This window comes from Medicago sativa, chromosome 3, assembly GCF_051527215.1.
Source record: "Medicago sativa cultivar Bolivia chromosome 3, Bolivia_mono, whole genome shotgun sequence".
NCBI classification, from domain to species: domain Eukaryota; kingdom Viridiplantae; phylum Streptophyta; class Magnoliopsida; order Fabales; family Fabaceae; genus Medicago; species Medicago sativa.
In genome coordinates, this window is record NC_140751.1 from 4,432,454 (window position 1) to 4,452,663 (window position 20,210).

Sequence of the window (20,210 nt, forward strand, 5' to 3'; positions counted from 1 at the left end):
GGTTCACTAATTGGACCTCCACAGGTTACATAGCCAACACCGTCCCTTATGTTGACATTCATGACCTCCACCTCACCGTCAAGGATGTCCTTACCTGTCCCGCACCTCACACCAACATTCTTTACACCTCTCTTCCTACTGAGATTTCTAACAACATCAACAGTATCAATGTCACTTTCAACGAAGCCATAGACGACACTTTTGTTTGGTCTCACAACAAAAATGGAGTTTATACTGCTAAAAGCGGCTACGATTGGCTCCTCTCCCACCCATCCGCTGGCACCACTGCCAACCCTCATCAATCTTGGACCTGGATTTGGAATTTGCACCTCCCAAAAAAATATAAATTCCTTGTTTGGCTGGCCTGTCATGATGCCACTCCTACTCTATCTCTATTATCGCACAGAAACATTGCCCAATCAGCTATGTGTACCCGTTGCAACCAGCAGGATGAGTCCTTTCTCCATTGTATTCGTGATTGTACTCACTGCTCCAAGATTTAGCGCCACTTTGGTTTCAATTCGGATGCTTTCTTTGCGGAAACAAGCACCTATGTTTTGTTAAAAAATGGCCTCACAGGTACTCAATCTTTTACCTTAGCAACAGGGGTTTGGTGGGCTTGGCGTCACCGCAATTTAATGTGTCTCAACAATGAGGAGTGGTCTCTTAATCGACTTGCATTCAATATTCAGAACTCTATTGATGTTAACTGCACATCCTTCCTGCATAACTCTATTTCTCATGCCACCGGCACCGTGGTAAAATGGAATTGTGACAACCACTCTTGTTATATTCTCAATGTTGACGGGAGTTGTCTTGGCAACCCTCATCGTACCGGATTCGGCAGCCTCCTTAGGAACAATGCGGGATTATTTATCTCTGGTTTCTCCGGGAACATTGCCAACGCGTCTGACATTCTTTTGGCCGAACTCCATGCCATCTTTCAAGGTCTACGGATGGTTTCAGATATGGGAATATCCGATTTTGTGTGCTACTCTAACTCTCTCCACTTCGTTAGCCTCATCAACGGCCCTTCCATGAAGTTTTATGCCTATGCCACTCTCATTCAAGACATAAAGGACCTCGTCATTACCAGCATGGCTTCTGTTTTTCACACTCTCCGTGAGGGAAATTATTGCACAGATTTTCTTGCAAAGTTGGGAGCGGCTTCAGACTCTGTGTTGACGATTCATGCCTCACCTTCTGATGGGATGATTCAACTAATTAAAGATGATACTTGGGGAACTCTCTTCCCTAGGGGCTAGCTAGCCTCAGTTCTTTTTTTTTTCTTTTTTCTTTTCTGTTTTCTTTGCTTTTCATTTCTTTTCCCCTTGTAACAAAAAAAAAAAACCTAGGAGTGCGGTGACAATAATAAATTAGGTAGGAGGTCATTTCTTAATTTATATTTCAAATCAGTGTTTTAAATCATCGATTGCATGTTTATTCCAATGCTTTATGAATTTGATCTTGTTGTCGAGTTATAGAGTAATAAAACAAAGAAATATTCTAGGAGAAGGAAAATCAACCTTTGGGGTTGGAGATCTAGTTGGAAAACAACTACACGATTGTCAATATCTTAAAACCAAAGCCTTAGGAACGTGGCGACTGTAAGAAATTAGGTATGAGGTCCTTTCTTCATCTATATTTCAAGTTAATTATTTAAATCTCTGATTTCATGTTTTTTCTATTGGTTTTTGAAATTAACTATTTTGTAGAGTTCAAGAATGTGAAAGTAAAGAAATATTCCAAGAGGAGGAAAATCAACCTTTGGGGTCGAAGATATCGGTGAATCACACAATTATGTCATTTGCAATTTCTTAACACCAAAACTGTAGGAGCACGGTGACGGTAATAAATTAGGTATGCGATCATTTCTTCATCAATATTTCAATTCAGCGTTTCAAATGATTGATTACATGTTCTTTTTCTATTGGTTTATGAACTCGAGCTATTTGTTGAGTGCTAGAATGTGAAAGTAAAGAAATATTCCAAGAGGAGAACAATCAACCTTTGGGGTCCGAGATTTGGCTGCATTATAAATTAATCTTAAAAGATGTAAGCGGATTTTTCTTCTTGAAAATTGTAGTGAAAAAGAGGATTTTCTTGCAACTTTCATTATGATGATTACTTTTAAAGAACAATACAATCAAATATATTGTCTTAATTTAAAATAATTCTTGCATGTATATTGTTATGAACCCTAATGATCGTAAATGCAAAATCGTACAATGTTATTTAATATGTATTGATGTGTAACTTATCAATAAATTTAAAAAATAATTTGTGAATAATTTTTTCTTTTGGTAAAATATTATTCTCCCATTTTGATGATTGAAAATTTTAATGGATAAAATTAAGCTTAGAAAAGGAGTAATAATATTAAAAGTCATTAATACACCGAGAATATGAGTCATCTCCTTAATGTATCAAATGTTTTATTCATTCATAGATAATGTGAGATTAAACACTCACACCTGAGGCACAAAATAAAATAAAATTCCTACATATATGTTTCAGACTCTAAGATAATGGTTAGACTTGGACATCCTATGCCAACATTTCCATTACATTTTTGAAAACATTTTTTCTTTTAGTTTGAGAAATATATTTCATTTCGTATGAGTTGACTTCATCTTAATTTTTCACAAGAAATATAGAATACCATTTATAAATTTATAAAATAGATTCAAGCGAGAGATCGGTGGGATACAATGATTAAAATATTTTTGAATTTTTGTTTCACTAACTTCTAATTTGCATTTATCTTTTTTTTTTTTTTTTTGGAAACGAAGATGATTTTGGCCATTTTTTTTGTAAATGTCAGAATCTAAAATACATATTTAATACACATGTGAAGACTACATGAGTATAATATATATATATATATATATATATATATATATATATATATATATAATCAAAATTTTATCCATATTCATTAATGATATTCTTGTTTTAATTATTTAAGTCACTTAACCATAGAGCTAGCAAATATATACTTCTAGCAATTTATTTTATTGACGTTTGAAAAAGTAACTTGTCTCTATGTCAAGTGTCAACTTGAGCATTATTTAAATAAGTGTAGACATACATAGTTGAAACCAACCCAAACAAATTCCAAAAAGAACACAATTAAAATCATTAAATAAATAGATTTTTTTTAAGGAATTAAATAAATAGATAATATTAGTTTCATTTAACTGTGAAAGAAAAATAAACTATACATAGTAAGAATTATTGTTGATAAAAATAAAATAAAATAAAATAAAATTCCATGATCCAATTAAAGAGTTTAGAAATTCATAAGATTGAACAAAATCTCAAAAAGTATACAAAGAAATCTGAGAGGAAAAATATTTAAAATAAACAGTAATAATAAAACATTCTAAAAATTTCACAATCGCCCCATTCACAAGTGGTAATTGTGCATTCAAAATTGACTTCATAAAAAATGTAGAATGTAAAACTCACTTTCAGTTTGTTCTATCTAAATTGTTTTACGGTAAAAATAATACTTTCAATTGTCTTTATAATACTGAGTACATGTTTGGTATAATAACGAGTTTGTCAAAATCATGACATTTTTTATTTCAAAATCACTGTGGTTTACCTAATTTTCGCAAACTTACTATGATACCAAACATACACTTTGTCAGGTTCCTAACACCCATTGTTTATACTATTACCACCTTTTTAACTGTAAAATTAGGATATTATGTTTATATGAAACTAATTAGCTCCATATAGCTAAAATTCATATTTTTGCTTCTATATGAGAAACCAATTTGTGTTCTAACACAATATTAATTGGTTCTCGCTAGATAATTGGTCTTGTTAAAAATATAATTGTGGAGCAAAAATCATTAATTGGTCTATATTATATATTTTAGCTAATACATGTAGATAAAATTTATATTTTAACTCTTTTTATGACTTTCTCTACTATACAAATCATATTAGCTTATAAATGACTTACAAATGATGTTAAGGTCACAAAGGAGCTAAACTATGAGTTTTAGAACAATTGAAAATGGGACCCAAAATTGGAAACACTCTTTAACTCCCTAATACACTAAACATCGAACCCACATTCAGACGTGAAACCAAATAGCAAAATATGTTACCCTTTAAGAAAATCACAATTAACCATATGTGTGACTTTATAAATAATTATAATTAAAGTCAAACATTTATAATAATAGGATAATTATAATTGTTTGTATTAGTTTTCTTCTTCCCCAATATTCATATCTCTTTTATCCTTCTAGAATACACTTTTTTCTATTTTTAATTTGATATTTGAATGGTTGGTCAATTCATATTTTTTTTATATTTAATGATAAATTTATGGATGGTTATTTGTTAGAATTTTCAAATTCTTGTTGCTTTAAAATAATGATAAATTGTTATGGTAGTAAATTTTAATAAATTTGAGGATAACTATTTTTTAAACAAGATTGAAGGTGACATTGTATTTTAATGGATGTTTGTAAGAAACTAATTAACACTATTATGCAAAAAAAAAAAAAAAAACGCATGCAAGTATACACAGTAAAAACATCTAGTATAATAAAATTTTCCAAACAATAATTGTCAATGTAACCTTTCTATTTAGATGTTATTTAAAAATTTATGACCATAACATATAATATATTATAATTAAGTAACAAATCTGGAATTTAACAAACATCCATACTTGGATTTCACAATAGTAGAAAATATTTTATGATTTAACAAACATTTGAAAATCAATTTAATTTAAGTAACAAATCTGAAAATTTTAACAAACATCCATACTTGAATTTCACATTAGTGGAAAATAATTTAAGATTTAACAAACATATGAAAATCAAATTTTAATTAGAATTTAAGTGAATTCCATAACGATCAAGTGGATTTGTGAATTGTTGAGAATGAAAACAAATACAATGATTACTTATCTAATGCTTACTAAGCAAAAACATCCGTTAATGTTTATCTTTTTAGGTTTGTCGGCGAGATACTCAATTCACTTAACTGGTTGGTTTATTGTATTTGTTTTTGGGTTAGAATTTAGTATAAATAAGACCCCTTACTCCTCCAATTAGATACACAGTTTCAAAGTTAAAACTTATTACATAATTGTGTTGGTCTTTCTTTTCTTGTCTGGTACTGCACTCAGGTATAATTACATAGTCTTTTCTTTGTTTCTTATTTTTTTTCTTTTACTTTAAGTTTGAATATTGTAATTTAGTTTGTTATTGCTTGTTTGTGTTCGATTGAATTTGTTTGATGGGTTGAATTTTGTTTTTGTTTTTCATCAGTTTTATATTCTGATTTTGCCTTTGGAAGTCAATTTTTTTTAAAAATAATTTTGGGGAAAATGTTGTGGTTTGGTGATACAATTTCTCTAGTTGAGAATAGTGAATACCAGGCCTTGTTGTCCAAGAGGTGTCAGCTCACTAATATGAGCTTGATGGTATAACCTCAAGGGACGTGGTGAAAAAAGTTAAGATCTTTTTATATTGTTAAATTTCTTTACTAGGAGAAAAGTTGTCTCTGGAAGAGCATGTACAATGTATGCAATGTTGGGAATACATACATTTTTTTTGTGTTATTATTGTCAATTTAGGGCCATTTTTTAATTTGTTTAATTTTTTTCTACTAATTTCTTCATGTTTAGTTATAGTGTTTCTGCTTTTATTATTTAGTTTTAGCCTTTAGTAAGTGTAAGTTTGGTTGCTATGTTATTCTTAATCCTTTTTTAAAACTTTTCTACACATTTTTTGTTTATGAATATTGAGTTAAGATTCGACAGTTTAATGAAAATTAAATCAGTCATTAGATGTTTATTTTAAATCCTTTTTTGAGCACTTGTTTTACCTGCGCAATTGTTTCTAGTTATTTGTTTTGTTCTACAAGGAGTGCTCTTATTGATTTATATTTATCTTTATTATTATGTCAACATTATATTATCATGATGACCACATGATCCTTTATACCAGTTCATCATTCTCAAATATGTTTTAAACATCCAAGGACTACCAAACATTCTTGTTGTTTAAGATCTATAGTTATATTTAACTGTTGCAACTATGCTTTAATATTTGAGCGTGTGTATATTTATAGTCATCTAGTAGATGGAAATGGACGCAAAACCCACAAAGGTATTGGACGGAGCTGCAGACAATCTGAAGCATAATCAGGCTACCCAATATGATGGAAATCTGACTAGAGTTTTGACACCAACAAGTGTTTCTGCTAACACTCGTAGAACACCGAGATCCCCTTGGATACCATTGCGCGTGCTTGTAGGCGCCATCAGAAACATTGCTCCTCACAATATCAAGATTCAAATCATTCACCATTATGAACAATTTATGGTATGTAAAGTAGATCCAAGAAACGCATATGTCTTAAATGATAAAATATCTCTAATGTATCATATCGTACTTGTGTAGTCAAAGAAGATTCCCCGTGATGATTTTGTTCGGCAGCTGAGGTTGATTGTTGGAGACGATATAATGAAATATGCAATAAATAATATTAAGTTTAAGGTACCGAATTTATTTATCCTAAATTTTTTATTTGGTTTAGTACTATGATATGTTTTCTTGTGTTGTGTTTATAACTCCCATCAAAATCACTCTAAGTTGTAGTTACATATCACATGCTTAACTTTTGCATTGTGGAATCATACGAACTATTTCTTGCAATTTGATTATGCCTCCTAATGTTTATTTGGCTTGTTGTAGGGACCATCCAAGCCGACCAAACAACTCAAACATCAAGCAGAAGGGAAGCTTGTGAACAAGGAGACCGAGATTTTTCAACTGGAGTCAGCTATTGACAACATGAAGTTGTGACATTGTTTTCTCCTTGGAGAAATATATTTTTTCTTTAATTTTATTTTATTGTCCTAATTTACAACTTCGATATGGAACTGTAGTGCATGTTTGCTATTGAAACTTCATAACAATTTATTTTAAAATGTTTGGTGATTAGATGAACCATGAACTTTCATATTTTATGGTTTTGTAATAGATACCGTTAATTGGAGCTGACTCAATGCCGGGTTGTCCCCTAGTTAAATAATTCGCCGACATAAAATGTATGGAACACTGTAGTTGGAAATCTTGGCACAACTTGTGCTATGACTCTTCACTTATTAATGATAAATTTTCTTATTCAAAAACAAAAATTTCCTTGAGAGCATAGCTTGTTATTATTGTTATTATTTTGATTTCTATGGTTATATCATAAATGATCATCTAGCATTTGTTGTTCTCTAAAACATATTGGTCCTCCTCTTTCTCTTAACATATCCATTTTTTATTTTAGACTTAATTTTTAAAACATTTTTATTATCACTATAATTGTTTTTGGTCTTGACGTTAACTCTTATAATATAATCTTAAAGTGTAATTTGAGAGTTAGCTTAAATATTTGGTGATTTTTCTAGCCACGTCTCTTAAAAGTTTGGTTACACCACGTAATGACTAAAATATTTTAAATTGAAATTAAATTCTCAATTGTCATCCTATTATTTGTGTACATAAATCTCATTTGTAACTTGATAGGGCCAAACCGCAAGTGCACGACCTATCGAAGTAATAGTAGTAAGAAGAGTATCGTTCCGCTAGGGAGTTGTTTAATTCAATTAACTTTAAAAGAATGATTAGAGGAGGAGAAAGTTTAGTAAAAGGAGGTTTTGATTGCTGAAGATAAATACAATAATAATAATAAAGGAGCCTTGGGATTATTGGTTTGTCATAATAACAAATCTTTCACTAGACAAGTCTTTAACTTCTAATTCCATGGTTTACACCGTAATTTCTTAAGACCGGTTTCCCTTTAGCCCTTCACCTTTCCGATGAAAGTCCGGTGAGAGTTTACTTCTAGTAACCAAGCCTATTTCGCTATCTTGATTACTAGAAGATGCTTATAAGGATTGAAACTACATATGTCTCAATAATTGCAAGGACTATTTCACTGTCTTGCAATTATTGTCTAGATTCACTTGTTCCAACAACAAAGCTCCGCTCTCGCTTTATGAATTGATGTTTGGGATGATGGATTAACGTTTATCAAACCCTCCGCTTTCGCTTCCACAGTTTGATAATTGTTAATTCATGTTAAAACGGTGAATCCAAATTAGAAATTACGGCTACATAGAATTAGGGTTAAAGCTTGGTTCGTTAGGATTATGTCATTAGACTTCCCAACAATCCCAAGACAAAGAAGTCTACTCACTCATGATCATCGTAGACATGGGGGAAGAAGAGAGAAGACAATAAAATAAATTGCGAAGGAAGGTAAATAAAATAAAAGACTTTATTGAAATAATACTTGAAATATTCTAAGGAAAAGTAAGGTGAATGTTTATGGTGGAGAGCTACTCTATTTATAGCTTTACAATCGACTTAGAAACTAAGTAACTAAAAGGGCAAAACAGTAAAGCTGCAACAGGGTAACTTCGGCTGGAAGAAAAGCAGCAAAAGTTGGCCTGGAGGGTGGCACGGCCGTGCCACATGTTGGCACTGGCCGTGCCAAGGTTCTGACTTGGTGGGAACATATTTTTGTCCCGTATCTTCGTATTTCTGCACCGTATTTGCTCCAGTCCTCTTTCTTTTGCTCCAAGACACCTTCCACCATATATTCGTTCCTAAAATATAATAAAAAGCAATTTAAAGTAAAATATTCTAAAAGGAAATAAAATGCAATAAAATAAAACTAAATCTTTAATAAAACTAAACTAAATAATGCAATAAAACAGACTAATTAATGACTCATCAAACTCCCCCACACTTGAATCTTTGCTTGTCCTCAAGCAAAAGGCAATGGACATAGCAGCAACAAAAGATTAATCATGGCAATACTATTAAGAATACATGTCTCAAAAGAAAGGTTTTGCTTCAAGTACACTAATCAAAATTTCAAACATCCCTCGTGAACCTATTCAACCCAACATCAAGTCTCAAGTGAGTGTGTGTGTGCAGTCCAACCTTTTTCTTGCTCCTGTATAAGACATATATTATGAGGAACAGGTTCTATTCTTAATGCTAAAGTAACCGAGAAAAGTCCTTTCTTCATTTCATATAAGAGTGATGGGAATTTAAGTTAAAATTAAATTAGATTAGATTAACAATTAAGCTCAAAGGGGCTGCAGATGCTTAGGGGCTATCTATCCTCATAGGAAGTCTTTTTGGATGTAATTGTCCTTTCCCCCTTGATTCAAAATCACCCTAAGTAGTGCTGCAAAATTTTATCATCTCCGCGTAGGAAGTCTTTTTGGATGTAATTGTCCTTTCCCCCTAGCATTGATGAGTTTGTTTCATTATAAGTTCAAATTAGGGAGTCACCACCACAATTAGGAAGTTAGGGATTGTCCTTTCCCCCACATGTTGGTGCCATTCTCCCGCCCCATTATAACTTTAACAATTTAAGAATATAACAATTAAGAACATTGATTTTTCCCACACAAACTTATACTACTTTTACTCTTAAGACTTTAAAGGGTCTAAGTTAACACTAAAGATAGAACGTGCTCCTTAAAATACCTATTCATACACTTGCTCAAAGATTGCAACTGGGTGCTTTTCTCATTGGAGATTTTTCACAATAAAACAAGATGTGGATATAACATGAACACAAGAAACACAAGAAACTACTTTCATGTACAAAAAACAACTTTTAAAGAAGAGACAAAACAAAATTTTTATGCCATATTTTACATTAAAAACAGGCTACTAATCATGCCTCTTGCTATAAAAACAAAACAAAAGAATAAAGTTCAAGGGAGTTTGGGAACACTACGACTCTAGACACTTTATTAGGCCCCCCCACACTTAGGGGAAGCATTGTCCTCAATGATTCAAAGAAAAAGAAATTAAAAGAGAGGAAGAAGAAAGAAATAGTAGAAGAAAAGTAGGAGAAAGAGAGAAGAGAGAAAGGAAGAGAGGAATAGGAAAGCTCACAATGTCTATTGAGGTCCATAAGGGGGACCTTGGAGTTGTAGGTGTTGCATCATCCGGCGGAACATCTCATTGTTTTCTTGTGTCACGCGGTTGCCCTTTTTGACATCATTTCTTAGCCCCGATAATTCAACACCTTGCCTTTGTTGCTCGATGCTTATCCTCTCAATTTCAGTTTGCATCCATGCCCATCTTTCATTGTCATTTAGCTCACCGGTGTCTTGGTCATGGTGCTCTCCCTCATGATGCAAGTTAGCACCTTCTCCTTCATTAAGATTTTGCTCTTCATGTACCTAGTCATCATCAACATACAACAAATTTGCTTCCACCTAGATGCTAGTTCGAGATGGGTTAGGAAGTAGTATCAAAATAGACACATTGAGCTTGAGTGAATATTGCATGGGCGGTTGATGTTTAATGAAGTTTATAGCAATGAAGGTGTCTATGTTAAGCCTATTGTTTCCCTCAATTGGTTTTATCCCCTCATCTTCACCCACTCCAAATTACCTAGCTGTGTATGTAGTGATACCACCTACTACTATCTCTCTCTTACCGTCAGACCTATTACCTACATAGGAAAGATAATCAAGCAAGTAGAAACAAATATTCACAGGGTGGTTATATAGCATAGCCCATATCATGAAGAGTTCATCTGTCCTAGAGTTCCCTAACTTGGTCCTACCCCAAATAGTGCAAGCCATTACCCTTTAAAGGTACCTAAGTACGGGGTTATGAATGTTGCTAGCTTTATTGGCTCTAGTGACAAAGGAGCTAAGGCCGGTGATACGTTCCCAAAAGACAGCGGGTTGATAGTCAACCGGCTTAAGGCTAGGATCCCAAGAATCATGGATATACCCCTCGTTTGCAAAACCTAAGGCATCACAAAAGTGCTGAAGAGACATATCATAATCAATATTCATTAGCCTAAAGGAAACTCTATGGTTAGGGTTATCATAATTCAACCTATCTTTAGTAAAAACAATGGAACTCAAAAATTCATAGGTGAAATTCTCATAATCCCTCATAGGTTCTAACATATCAGTCCAACCTAGCCTTCCTATCAACCTATAGACATCATTTCTAAGCTCTAGCATATTCAAAGTATGAGAATCAGGATATCGAGAAGGATGCAAGGGTTTAAAGATTAGAATTTTATACCTATCCCTTTGTGAGTTGTCCTTAAACTTGATCCCATGATTCTTGACTTGTGCTTGCTTCTTTGAGGGAGGTCCTCCTTGAGATCTTGCTGGTTCCTTGCCACTTCTCCTTGAAGCCATTCCTTTGACCTTGGGGTGACTTTTCAGTTTTGGTGAAGGGTAGGGTTTGTGTTTAGTAAGGTTTATGGGTTTGGTTATGAAGATTGGTTGTGAATTTGTGGTTTTTAGGTTAGGTTTTGAATGAATAGGGTTTTGATGAATTATGAGTTTGCGTGGATGAAAGTTGTTTTTGAGTGAAGTTTGTGATTGATTTGTGGAAGAATTGAATTGGTTTGGTGGAGTTTTGATGGAGATATGAAGGTTTGAGGTTTGATGGTTATGGAGGTTTTAGAGAGAAGTTTGAAGGTAGAGAGAGGTTGGTATTTGAGAATGAAGGAAGAAGAAGAAAAATTTTGTGTTATAGGAGGTGCAGGGATCGGGCACGGCCGTGCCACCTATTGGCACGGGCCGTGCCAACTTACTGGAGTTTTGGCATGGTTTTGGTTGAATCATCTGGCACGGCCGTGCCAACCTTAGCACGGGCCGTGCCAACCTTCTGGACATAGGGGCTTCAAAATTTTCAATTTTTCTCGAATCATACTCGGACAATTACCTACAAAACACTTAAAACAGAGGAAAACAAACAAAATAAAGCAATTAAATGCGTGGGTTGCCTCCCACGAAGCGCTTGTTTAGAGTCACTAGCTTGACGGTTAGAAGGTGGTTTTAACTATCCTATACCCAATCTCTCACTAAGGGATAATGGAAACAAACTAACATGCTCTCCCAAATCACATATGGCTTTCTCAAATGTTTTATATCCTATGACACAAGGTATGGAAAATCTCTCTGGATCCTTAAGTTTAGGTGGCAATTTGTTTGGAAGTATTTCAATAAAATTTCTAAACTGCTCATCGAACTTGGATTTAGCAAACTCTTGTGTTAAAGGAATTTTAGGCTCATTAGACGGTGAAACAAATGGCTTGTCATTCTCTCCTATAGCTTTCTCACTTTGAGGCTTATCACTCCCTATCTCTCCTTCATTGTTCTTAATTTTCACAACGGGGTCCTCTAGTTTGTTACCATCCCTAAAAATAATAGCACTTATATGGTCTTTGGGGTTGGTTTCGGTTTGGCCTAGAAGGACTTCAGAGGTTTGAGGGGGAGTAGCCAGCTGTTGGGGTACTTGAGAAGTCTGAGTCTCTATCATCTTACTGTGAGTAACTATGGAGTCTACGTTCAATGTATGTTTGGCAAGAGAGTCCTTCAAAAATTCAGTTTGGTTTTTAAACTCTTGGAGCTGCTCAGATTGATTTATAAGAAAATTTTCTAAAAAAAAGTTCCAAGCTAGATTTTTGAGGGACTATTTGGCTGTTTGCATAACTGAGTGGTGTTGTTTCTTGTCCAAAAAGATTTTGAGGGGTTTGAAAAAAAATTTGGTTATTTTTAAACCCTTGATTATATTCAGCATAGTTTACTTGCTCAGGACTTCTAACAACACTACCTAGTTGGCAATCAATGCCAATATGGCCAAATACACCACAAACTTGACAAAGAGGTGATACAGGGGCAGGTGTGACAGCACTAGTATTTATTTTATCAAATTTTTGTGAGAGTGCGTCAACTTTAGCAGCTAGATGATCAAGGGAAGAATTTTCATACATACCTACCTCTTTCTGAGAGGGTGAAGGAGCAACATTAGTGGTGTCCCTTCCGTAGGTCCACTGATAGTGGTTTTGTGCCATGTCCTCGATCAAAGCATATGCTTCTGTGTATGTTTTTTTCATCAAAGCTCCACCTGCAGCTGCATCAACATAAATCTTTGTGGGATACAAAAGACCATTATAAAAAATGTGAATAATAAGCCAGTTCTTTAAACCATGATGGGGACAAAGTCTAAGCATTTCTTTGAAACGCTCCCACACATCGTAAAGAGATTCTCCATATTTTTGAGTGAATTGTGTGATTCGATTCCTTAATTGAACTGTTTTAGAATAGGGGAAGAATCGGGCAAGAAAAGTTTCCTTCATTTGATGCCATGAAGTGATAGAACCAAGTTTCAATGAATTAAACCAAGCACTAGCTCTCCCCCCTAAGGATAAAGGAAAGTAGTGCAGCCTTACGACCTCTTGGTTTGCATTCACGGTTCCACTAAGTCTTAAAAAAGTTGAAATATGAAAATTTGAATCCTCAGTGGGTGATCCGAAAAATTGATTTTGCTGCACTAACTCAATAAGTGCAGGTTCTATTTCAAAATTGTCATCAACCGTTGGGTACACAATAGCATCGTATGACTCAATTAAAGATGGGATTGCATACTCTATGAGAGTGCATTCCTTAGCCATATCGTTATTATCTTCCCAAGAAGTTAAAGGCAAAAGAAGAAATAGAAAAAGAAAGAATAAACAAAAAGATTTTTTTTTATATATAAAATAAAATAAAATAAAGAGAAATATTTTTTTTTTATATGAAGTAAAATAAAATAAGGAAAAAGATATATATATATATATATATATATATATATATATATATATATTTTCAGTCTAATCACTATTAAAAAGTTAATCAAATTACAACAACTCCCCCGCAACGGCGCCAAAAACTTGATAGGGCCAAACCGCAAGTGCACGGCCTATCGAAGTAATAGTAGTAAGAAGAGTATCGTTCCGCTAGGGAGTTGTTTAATTCAATTAACTTTAAAAGAATGATTAGAGGAGGAGAAAGTTTAGTAAAAGGAGGTTTTGATTGCTGAAGATAAATACAATAATAATAAAGGAGCCTTGGGATTATTGGTTTGTCATAATAACAAATCTTTCACTAGACAAGACTTTAACTTCTAATTCCATGGTTTACACCGTAATTTCTTAAGACCGGTTTCCCTTTAGCCCCTCACCTTTCCGATGAAAGTCCGGTGAGAGTTTTCTTCTAGTAACCAAGCCTATTTCGCTATCTTGATTACTAGAAGATGCTTATAAGGATTGAAACTACATATGTCTCAATAATTGCAAGGACTATTTCACTGTCTTGCAATTATTGTCTAGATTCACTTGTTCCAACATCAAAGCTCCGCTCTCGCTTTATGAATTGATGTTTGGGATGATGGATTAACGATTATCAAACCCTCCGCTTTCGCTTCCACAGTTTGATAATTGTTAATTCATGTTAAAATGGTGAATCCAAATTAGAAATTACGGCTACATAGAATTAGGGTTAAAGCTTGGTTCGTTAGGATTATGTCATTAGACTTCCCAACAATCCCAAGACAAAGAAGTCTACTCACTCATGATCATCGTAGACATGAGGGAAGAAGAGAGAAGACAATAAAATAAATTGCGAAGGAAGGTAAATAAAATAAAAGACTTTATTGAAATAATACTTGAAATATTCTAAGGAAAAGTAAGGTGAATGTTTATGGTAGAGAGCTACTCTATTTATAGCTTTACAATCGACTTAGAAACTAAGCAACTAAAAGGGCAAAACAGTAAAGCTGCAACAGGGTAACTTGGGCTTGAAGAAAAGCAGCAAAAGTTGGCCTGGAGGGTGGCACGGCCGTGCCACATGTTGGCACTGGCCGTGCCAAGGTTCTGACTTGGTGGGAACATATTTTTGTCCCGTATCTTCGTATTTCTGCACCGTATTTGCTCCAGTCCTCTTTCTTTTGCTCCAAGACACCTTCCACCATATATTCGTTCCTAAAATATAATAAAAAGCAATTTAAAGTAAAATATTCTAAAAGGAAATAAAATGCAATAAAATAAAACTAAATCTTTAATAAAACTAAACTAAATAATGCAATAAAACATACTAATTAATGACTCATCATAACTTGTATTGAATATCTGCAAGATCAATAGTTTAAGACCATAGTTTATTGCTTGATATACATGTTAGTGGTTTTCCGTTAAATTTTCGTGGTTTTCCGTTAAATCGAGGACATTCTAATGGAGGACTGAACCTTCTGAATGTTTTGTTTTAACTAGCTAAGATATTTTAGATTCTCTTCACTCGTTATTGATGATGTTATGAAACTAAAAATACGATTTTCGTGGATTTTAGGATTTGTTTCAAACAAGAGGATTTGTGAAATATGGTTCGAGTAGTTGTAACTACACTAGTGCTTTTTACGTGATAGTATGACTGTTTGCTTGTTTTTGACATTTCTCTGCTGAATGCAGACAACCTTGTGAAAATGATTCTTGATAAGCATGACATTGAGGAAACTCATTATGAGGCTCTCAATGTTATGGAAGATGCAGATTATGAAGAAATTCGTGCTAGTTACCGGAGTGCCGTACTCAGTTTACATCCTGATAAGTTATTGAAGACATTCGATACATCCGACAGTAATCAAAGAACTTCAGAGAGATTTCTCAAAGTACAAAAGGCCTGGGAAATTCTAAGCGATTCAAACTCTCGTTTATTATATGATAAGGAGCTGCAAATATCAAGGCGGGATGCCTTGCCTGCTGAAGTTGCAGAAGATTTAAGCTTACATGATATGACAGCTGAAGACGATGATGAAGCATTAGAACTATTTTATCAATGTCGATGTGGTGATTACTTCTCCGTCGACTCGTTGGAATTGCTGAAAATGGGATATTCCTTACTGAGAAATGGAAATAGTATATCTATTACTTTAACAGGATCCGTGATTCTTCCTTGTGGATCTTGTTTGTTAAAAGCTTGTTTGATACTCAGTATGGATAACAATTGAATTATTGACATTTATTTCTACGGAGCCGAGCCTCCAATTTATGGGTGCCTCAGTTATTTGTAGGGGTACAAGTATAATTGTTGTGATGTAGTATAATGTTTTCTTTTGTTACATAAACAAGAGATTTGAATTTTGTATTTGCATCATATTGGGCAATAAACAAGAGATTTGAATACTTATGTCTGAGTGACTTCTAGAACTTCATTGGTTGTGTCTGAGTTCTACATCTGAAAAGTCTAATGTAATTTTTCGGTAACATAGTCATGGATTGCAGAGTTCAAGATTACTACTGTGAAGGTGAGAAAAACACAAGAAGGGGGGGTTGAATTGTGTTAGAAATTTCTTAGTTTCTCCTAAGCTGAAACACACTGGTCAGAAGCAAATTGAGACTGCTTCTGAAGTGTTCAGAACTAAGATGCAGCGGATAAAACAGAGAGAGAGAAGAAGAAAGATACAAAGCAATTATACAGGTTCCTTCCACAAACCAGAAGTAGTTCTGTCCCCCTTGCACTTCCAAGGAGAGTTCACTAAAATGTAATGTCAAATTACAACTGCTCACTGCTACAACTAGCAAGAGACTTCAAATTGCTCAAGCACACAAGCAAGAGACTTCCTATACTCCTGAACACAATCAAGAGACTTCTATTGCTCAAGCACAACTGCAAGAGACTTCTAATCAAACAAGATTACAAAGAAAAATGTTTGAGGTTGAACACTTGATATATAATCAGAGGGGCTCACAATACAAATCAGATACGGACTCTTAAGACTCTAGAATTTCTAAGGTATGAACTTGAAAACAGAAATTCTAAGTGAACTTTGAATGCAGAACAATTTCAGCAGAGTTTTGGCACTTGTAAATTGTAGTTGTTGTGCATTACCAATCTCTGAGTCTTTACTCCTTTATATAGAGGTTTGAAAGAGACGTTGTGAAATTGCCAGCACATCAAAAAGAGTCGTTTGAAGCTTTTGATCAATCACCAATGATCTTTTGCCTGATATGGTTATTGTCCTATGTAGAACCAATTTCAAATCCATTCCTATTGTGAAGGAACATTGTTGCAGGTAGAGCTGTATTTCAGAGCTGTTTTCTTGTCTTGTAGTATGGACACTACAGAGTAGTGGAGATAGTGGTTGTACACTTCGTACAATTGTACTTTGTCAACGCTTTCTGAAGATAAGCATCCAATGCCTTTAAATCTCCTCAAAATGACCGTTGCTTCACATTCCAAGTCTTCTGCATTACTTTTGAATCCATTAGACAACTTTTGAAGTATTAAATCTTGAATCTTCAGCTTCTGGTGATTTTCAGCTTCTGATGAAGTCGCTTCTGATGAACTTCAGCTTCTGATGACGTCATCATCTTTAGGAGCGCTTTGTCTTCAGGAGCACTTTTGTCTTCAGGAGCACTTCTCTTCAGACACTTTAAGCTTCCTTTTTGTTGATTTTTAAGCTCTCTTTTTTTCTTCATAACCCATATATGATCTAACTTTTTTGGCTATGGTCCTGTACACTTGAACAAATATTAGCTAGTCCAATTGAAATTTTTTAATACCTTGTTATCATCAAAACTCTCAAAGGTTTATTGTTGAACACATTTTGTTCCAACATACTGTTGTGGTGGCATTTAGGTTTTCATTCTCTGCATAGTACTCTGTGCTGTGATTTGTGATTCCATATGGTAGATAGAATATGTATTAATGATAATAATAAGGTGTTGAATGATATTTAGTTGAAAATATATTGGATCATTGTTGATTATCTAAGCATTTTATATGTAACGCCCATACTAAACGTATCTAGAAAGCTTAGCATGTTCGTTATCTTTAGTACTGGATACATTAAAATTTACAACAATAAAACTCCGAATGAATATCATATACAATCATAAGCGTTCGTACAACAAGAGTATAACATAACTTTGTCTAAAACATAGTAAGGGCATCCCTGAAATCCATAACATATATCCTGCAGCGGGTACGAACGAACACTTGCTGAATATCCATTCGGCTACTAGCATGCCATACCAACCTGTTAATCTGAAACAAATAAAGATTGGGATGAGACATAATGTCTCAGTGAGTTCCACCTAACCCTAGGCTATAGGTAACCTCGGGGGAAACCTACGGTCACCATGTGTCTACAATACAACCTGACAGTTGATTATACGTGTGTGGTAATGCTTTCCTAGACGGTCGTGCATACTAGATCCGTCATAGGTTCATCTTAACTTGTCATAGGTCTTGCTACATCATACGTGTCATGGCAGTTAAGGGGAACCTAAGACCGCTATGCCAAGATACGCTAAACGCATCGAAGCCTAAACATAACATAATCATGACACGATCCTAAACCGGACGATTTTCCCTAAGATCGTCGTCGGCATAACCTTCATAACTTGATCTATTTCATAAACTTGTACGTGTCTAACGTCATATCATAATCATACATAAACATATTCATTCATACATAGATGTTAGCGTTGTACAAACATATTATCTAAGTTCATTTTACGAAGAGCCCCGGGTGGAGTAACCCCGAGAACAATCCCATACATAACCGATGAAAACCTAGCTAAGGCACATCGGACTCCCTCAGTATCGTGCGGGCCCTCCTTGCGGAGTTTATTTCGTTCTCACGACACCTACATCTTACATACTCGTTTACCACGAATCCTTAAGCGGTCCTATGTGTGGTAAGCTACACATACATCATAGTCTTAATCATACATACATAAAGGTTAAACCTATTCATACTTGCTTGTTTACCACGGGTCCGTGATCTACCCGTTTAGCGTTAAACTACCTACATTGTCATACTCATTCACAGTGAAAGGATTAGCTCATCTATTCATGGCTTAACATGCTTGCATGGTCGTTCTAGCTCGTGTGCGAAGAGAATACACTAAACACGCGTGTTATCATACATAAGACACATGCATAGCATTCTAGTTCTCGACAAACTATGTCGAGGCTCTACATTCATTCCCTTTCTTAGTTCATCATCTACCCGAGTAATTCGGCTTAAACTCTCTCTTGTACAATCCTTACCATACATGTTAAGATTGCCATGATTTTCATTTCAAGAATCATTTGATGTTATGTGCATTGCTTAAATTTTGTTTTGGGGTTATAAAGTTGTAAAACGATGAAAGAATAACTTCGGAATGCACCAACGACCCTCAAATGAGCCAACAAGCCAAAAGCATGCTGGGTGGGACAGAGAGGTTCTCTATTAGCGACTTGCATTTTCTGGGGAATTTCGCTATTAGCGAAATATTTCGCTAATAGCGAGTTTCTTCGGGTATGTGGTGCAAATTTTGCAATTTTGACCAAAAACTCGTCCAATTCGATCCTGCAATGCACCATTAACATCCAGCAACATATATTGACATTATTAAACATATTTCATGGCAATTTTAACATATAAACAACAATATTTGCTTTGGGGTACTAAAGTTCTCATCATAACTAAATTAATACAAATCATGTTTTCTTGCTAAAATTGCACAACCCAAAGGAAGGTTAATCTATCTAAGAACTCACCTAACATATTTCTTGTGATTCCTTCAAGCTCCAAGCTTCCCCAAGATCAAACCCTAGCTTAAGAATCCAAGCTTCTATCCATTCTCTTGGTTGTTTCTTGCTTGCTAAGACACCATAATCCAAGCTTGATTCACCAATTACACAAACTTGGAAGGATTGATGGGTTAGATGGGAAGATTGGGGGCGGTTCTAGAGAGAGAAGGAGGAGCGAATTCTTTCTCAAAACCTAGAGAGAGAAAGAGCAATGAAAAATGAATAATTTGTGTCCAGACATACTTATATACCCCTTGCGTGCGAATACCCAAAATACCCTTGGTCTTAAACGTGTTTAGCTTGACACTGATACATAAGTCCATACTTGACTGATATCGTTTGCTAAACATTCCCCGTCATACTCACTTTCCGTGAACATTTGTCCTCTGACACGTTTGACTGATAATATTCCATTAGCTGACGAGCGGGATGTTACATTATACTTGGTTGAAAATGTAGTGATTATAATTAAAAAATTTATGAGATTTAGTTGAATTAAAATTGTTGTTGATGATTAAAAATGTTCTTAGAAGTATGCAAAAGAATTGATCTGATTGGCTGGATAACAAAGAAAGTGAAAGCACATGGCAGAAAGATTGTACACCATGGTCTGATTCTGTGAGTAATAATGTAGAAAGAGGCAAGCAGAAGGAATCACTCCATGTGTATTCAACGAAATGTTTTTAATACACCAGTACATAAGATCTCCCCTCCACATTCTGTTATCCGCGTTGAAAGCCCTGATTTTAAAATTGTCTCTTGTTCGGAT

General features: G+C 34.5%; 2 protein-coding genes and 1 non-coding gene across 3 annotated transcripts; all 3 read left to right on the forward strand.

The window, feature by feature from the left end:
• Positions 1 to 638: 638 nt before the first annotated feature.
• On the forward strand, positions 639 to 1,265 carry LOC146935061 (uncharacterized). The gene has a single exon (XM_085757772.1). The coding sequence runs from the start codon at positions 639 to 641 to the stop codon at positions 1,263 to 1,265; it is 627 nt and encodes a 208-aa protein (XP_085613898.1).
• An 11,759-nt stretch (positions 1,266 to 13,024) lies between these two features.
• LOC146935062 (small nucleolar RNA R71) lies at positions 13,025 to 13,131 on the forward strand. Its single transcript, XR_015033737.1, has one exon. It is a non-coding gene; the product is annotated as a small nucleolar RNA R71 (small nucleolar RNA).
• A 2,199-nt stretch (positions 13,132 to 15,330) lies between these two features.
• Positions 15,331 to 16,006, forward strand: LOC146935063 (uncharacterized). The gene has a single exon (XM_085757586.1). It carries the CDS (start codon positions 15,339 to 15,341, stop codon positions 15,861 to 15,863), a length of 525 nt encoding a protein of 174 aa, XP_085613712.1. The 5' UTR covers positions 15,331 to 15,338; the 3' UTR covers positions 15,864 to 16,006.
• The last annotated feature ends 4,204 nt before the right edge of the window (positions 16,007 to 20,210 follow it).

Coding starts and splice junctions, on each gene's coding strand:
- LOC146935063 (XM_085757586.1), top strand. CDS start 15,339: ATGATTCTTGATAAGCATGACATTGAGGAAACTCATTATGAGGCTCTC.
- LOC146935061 (XM_085757772.1), top strand. CDS start 639: ATGTGTCTCAACAATGAGGAGTGGTCTCTTAATCGACTTGCATTCAAT.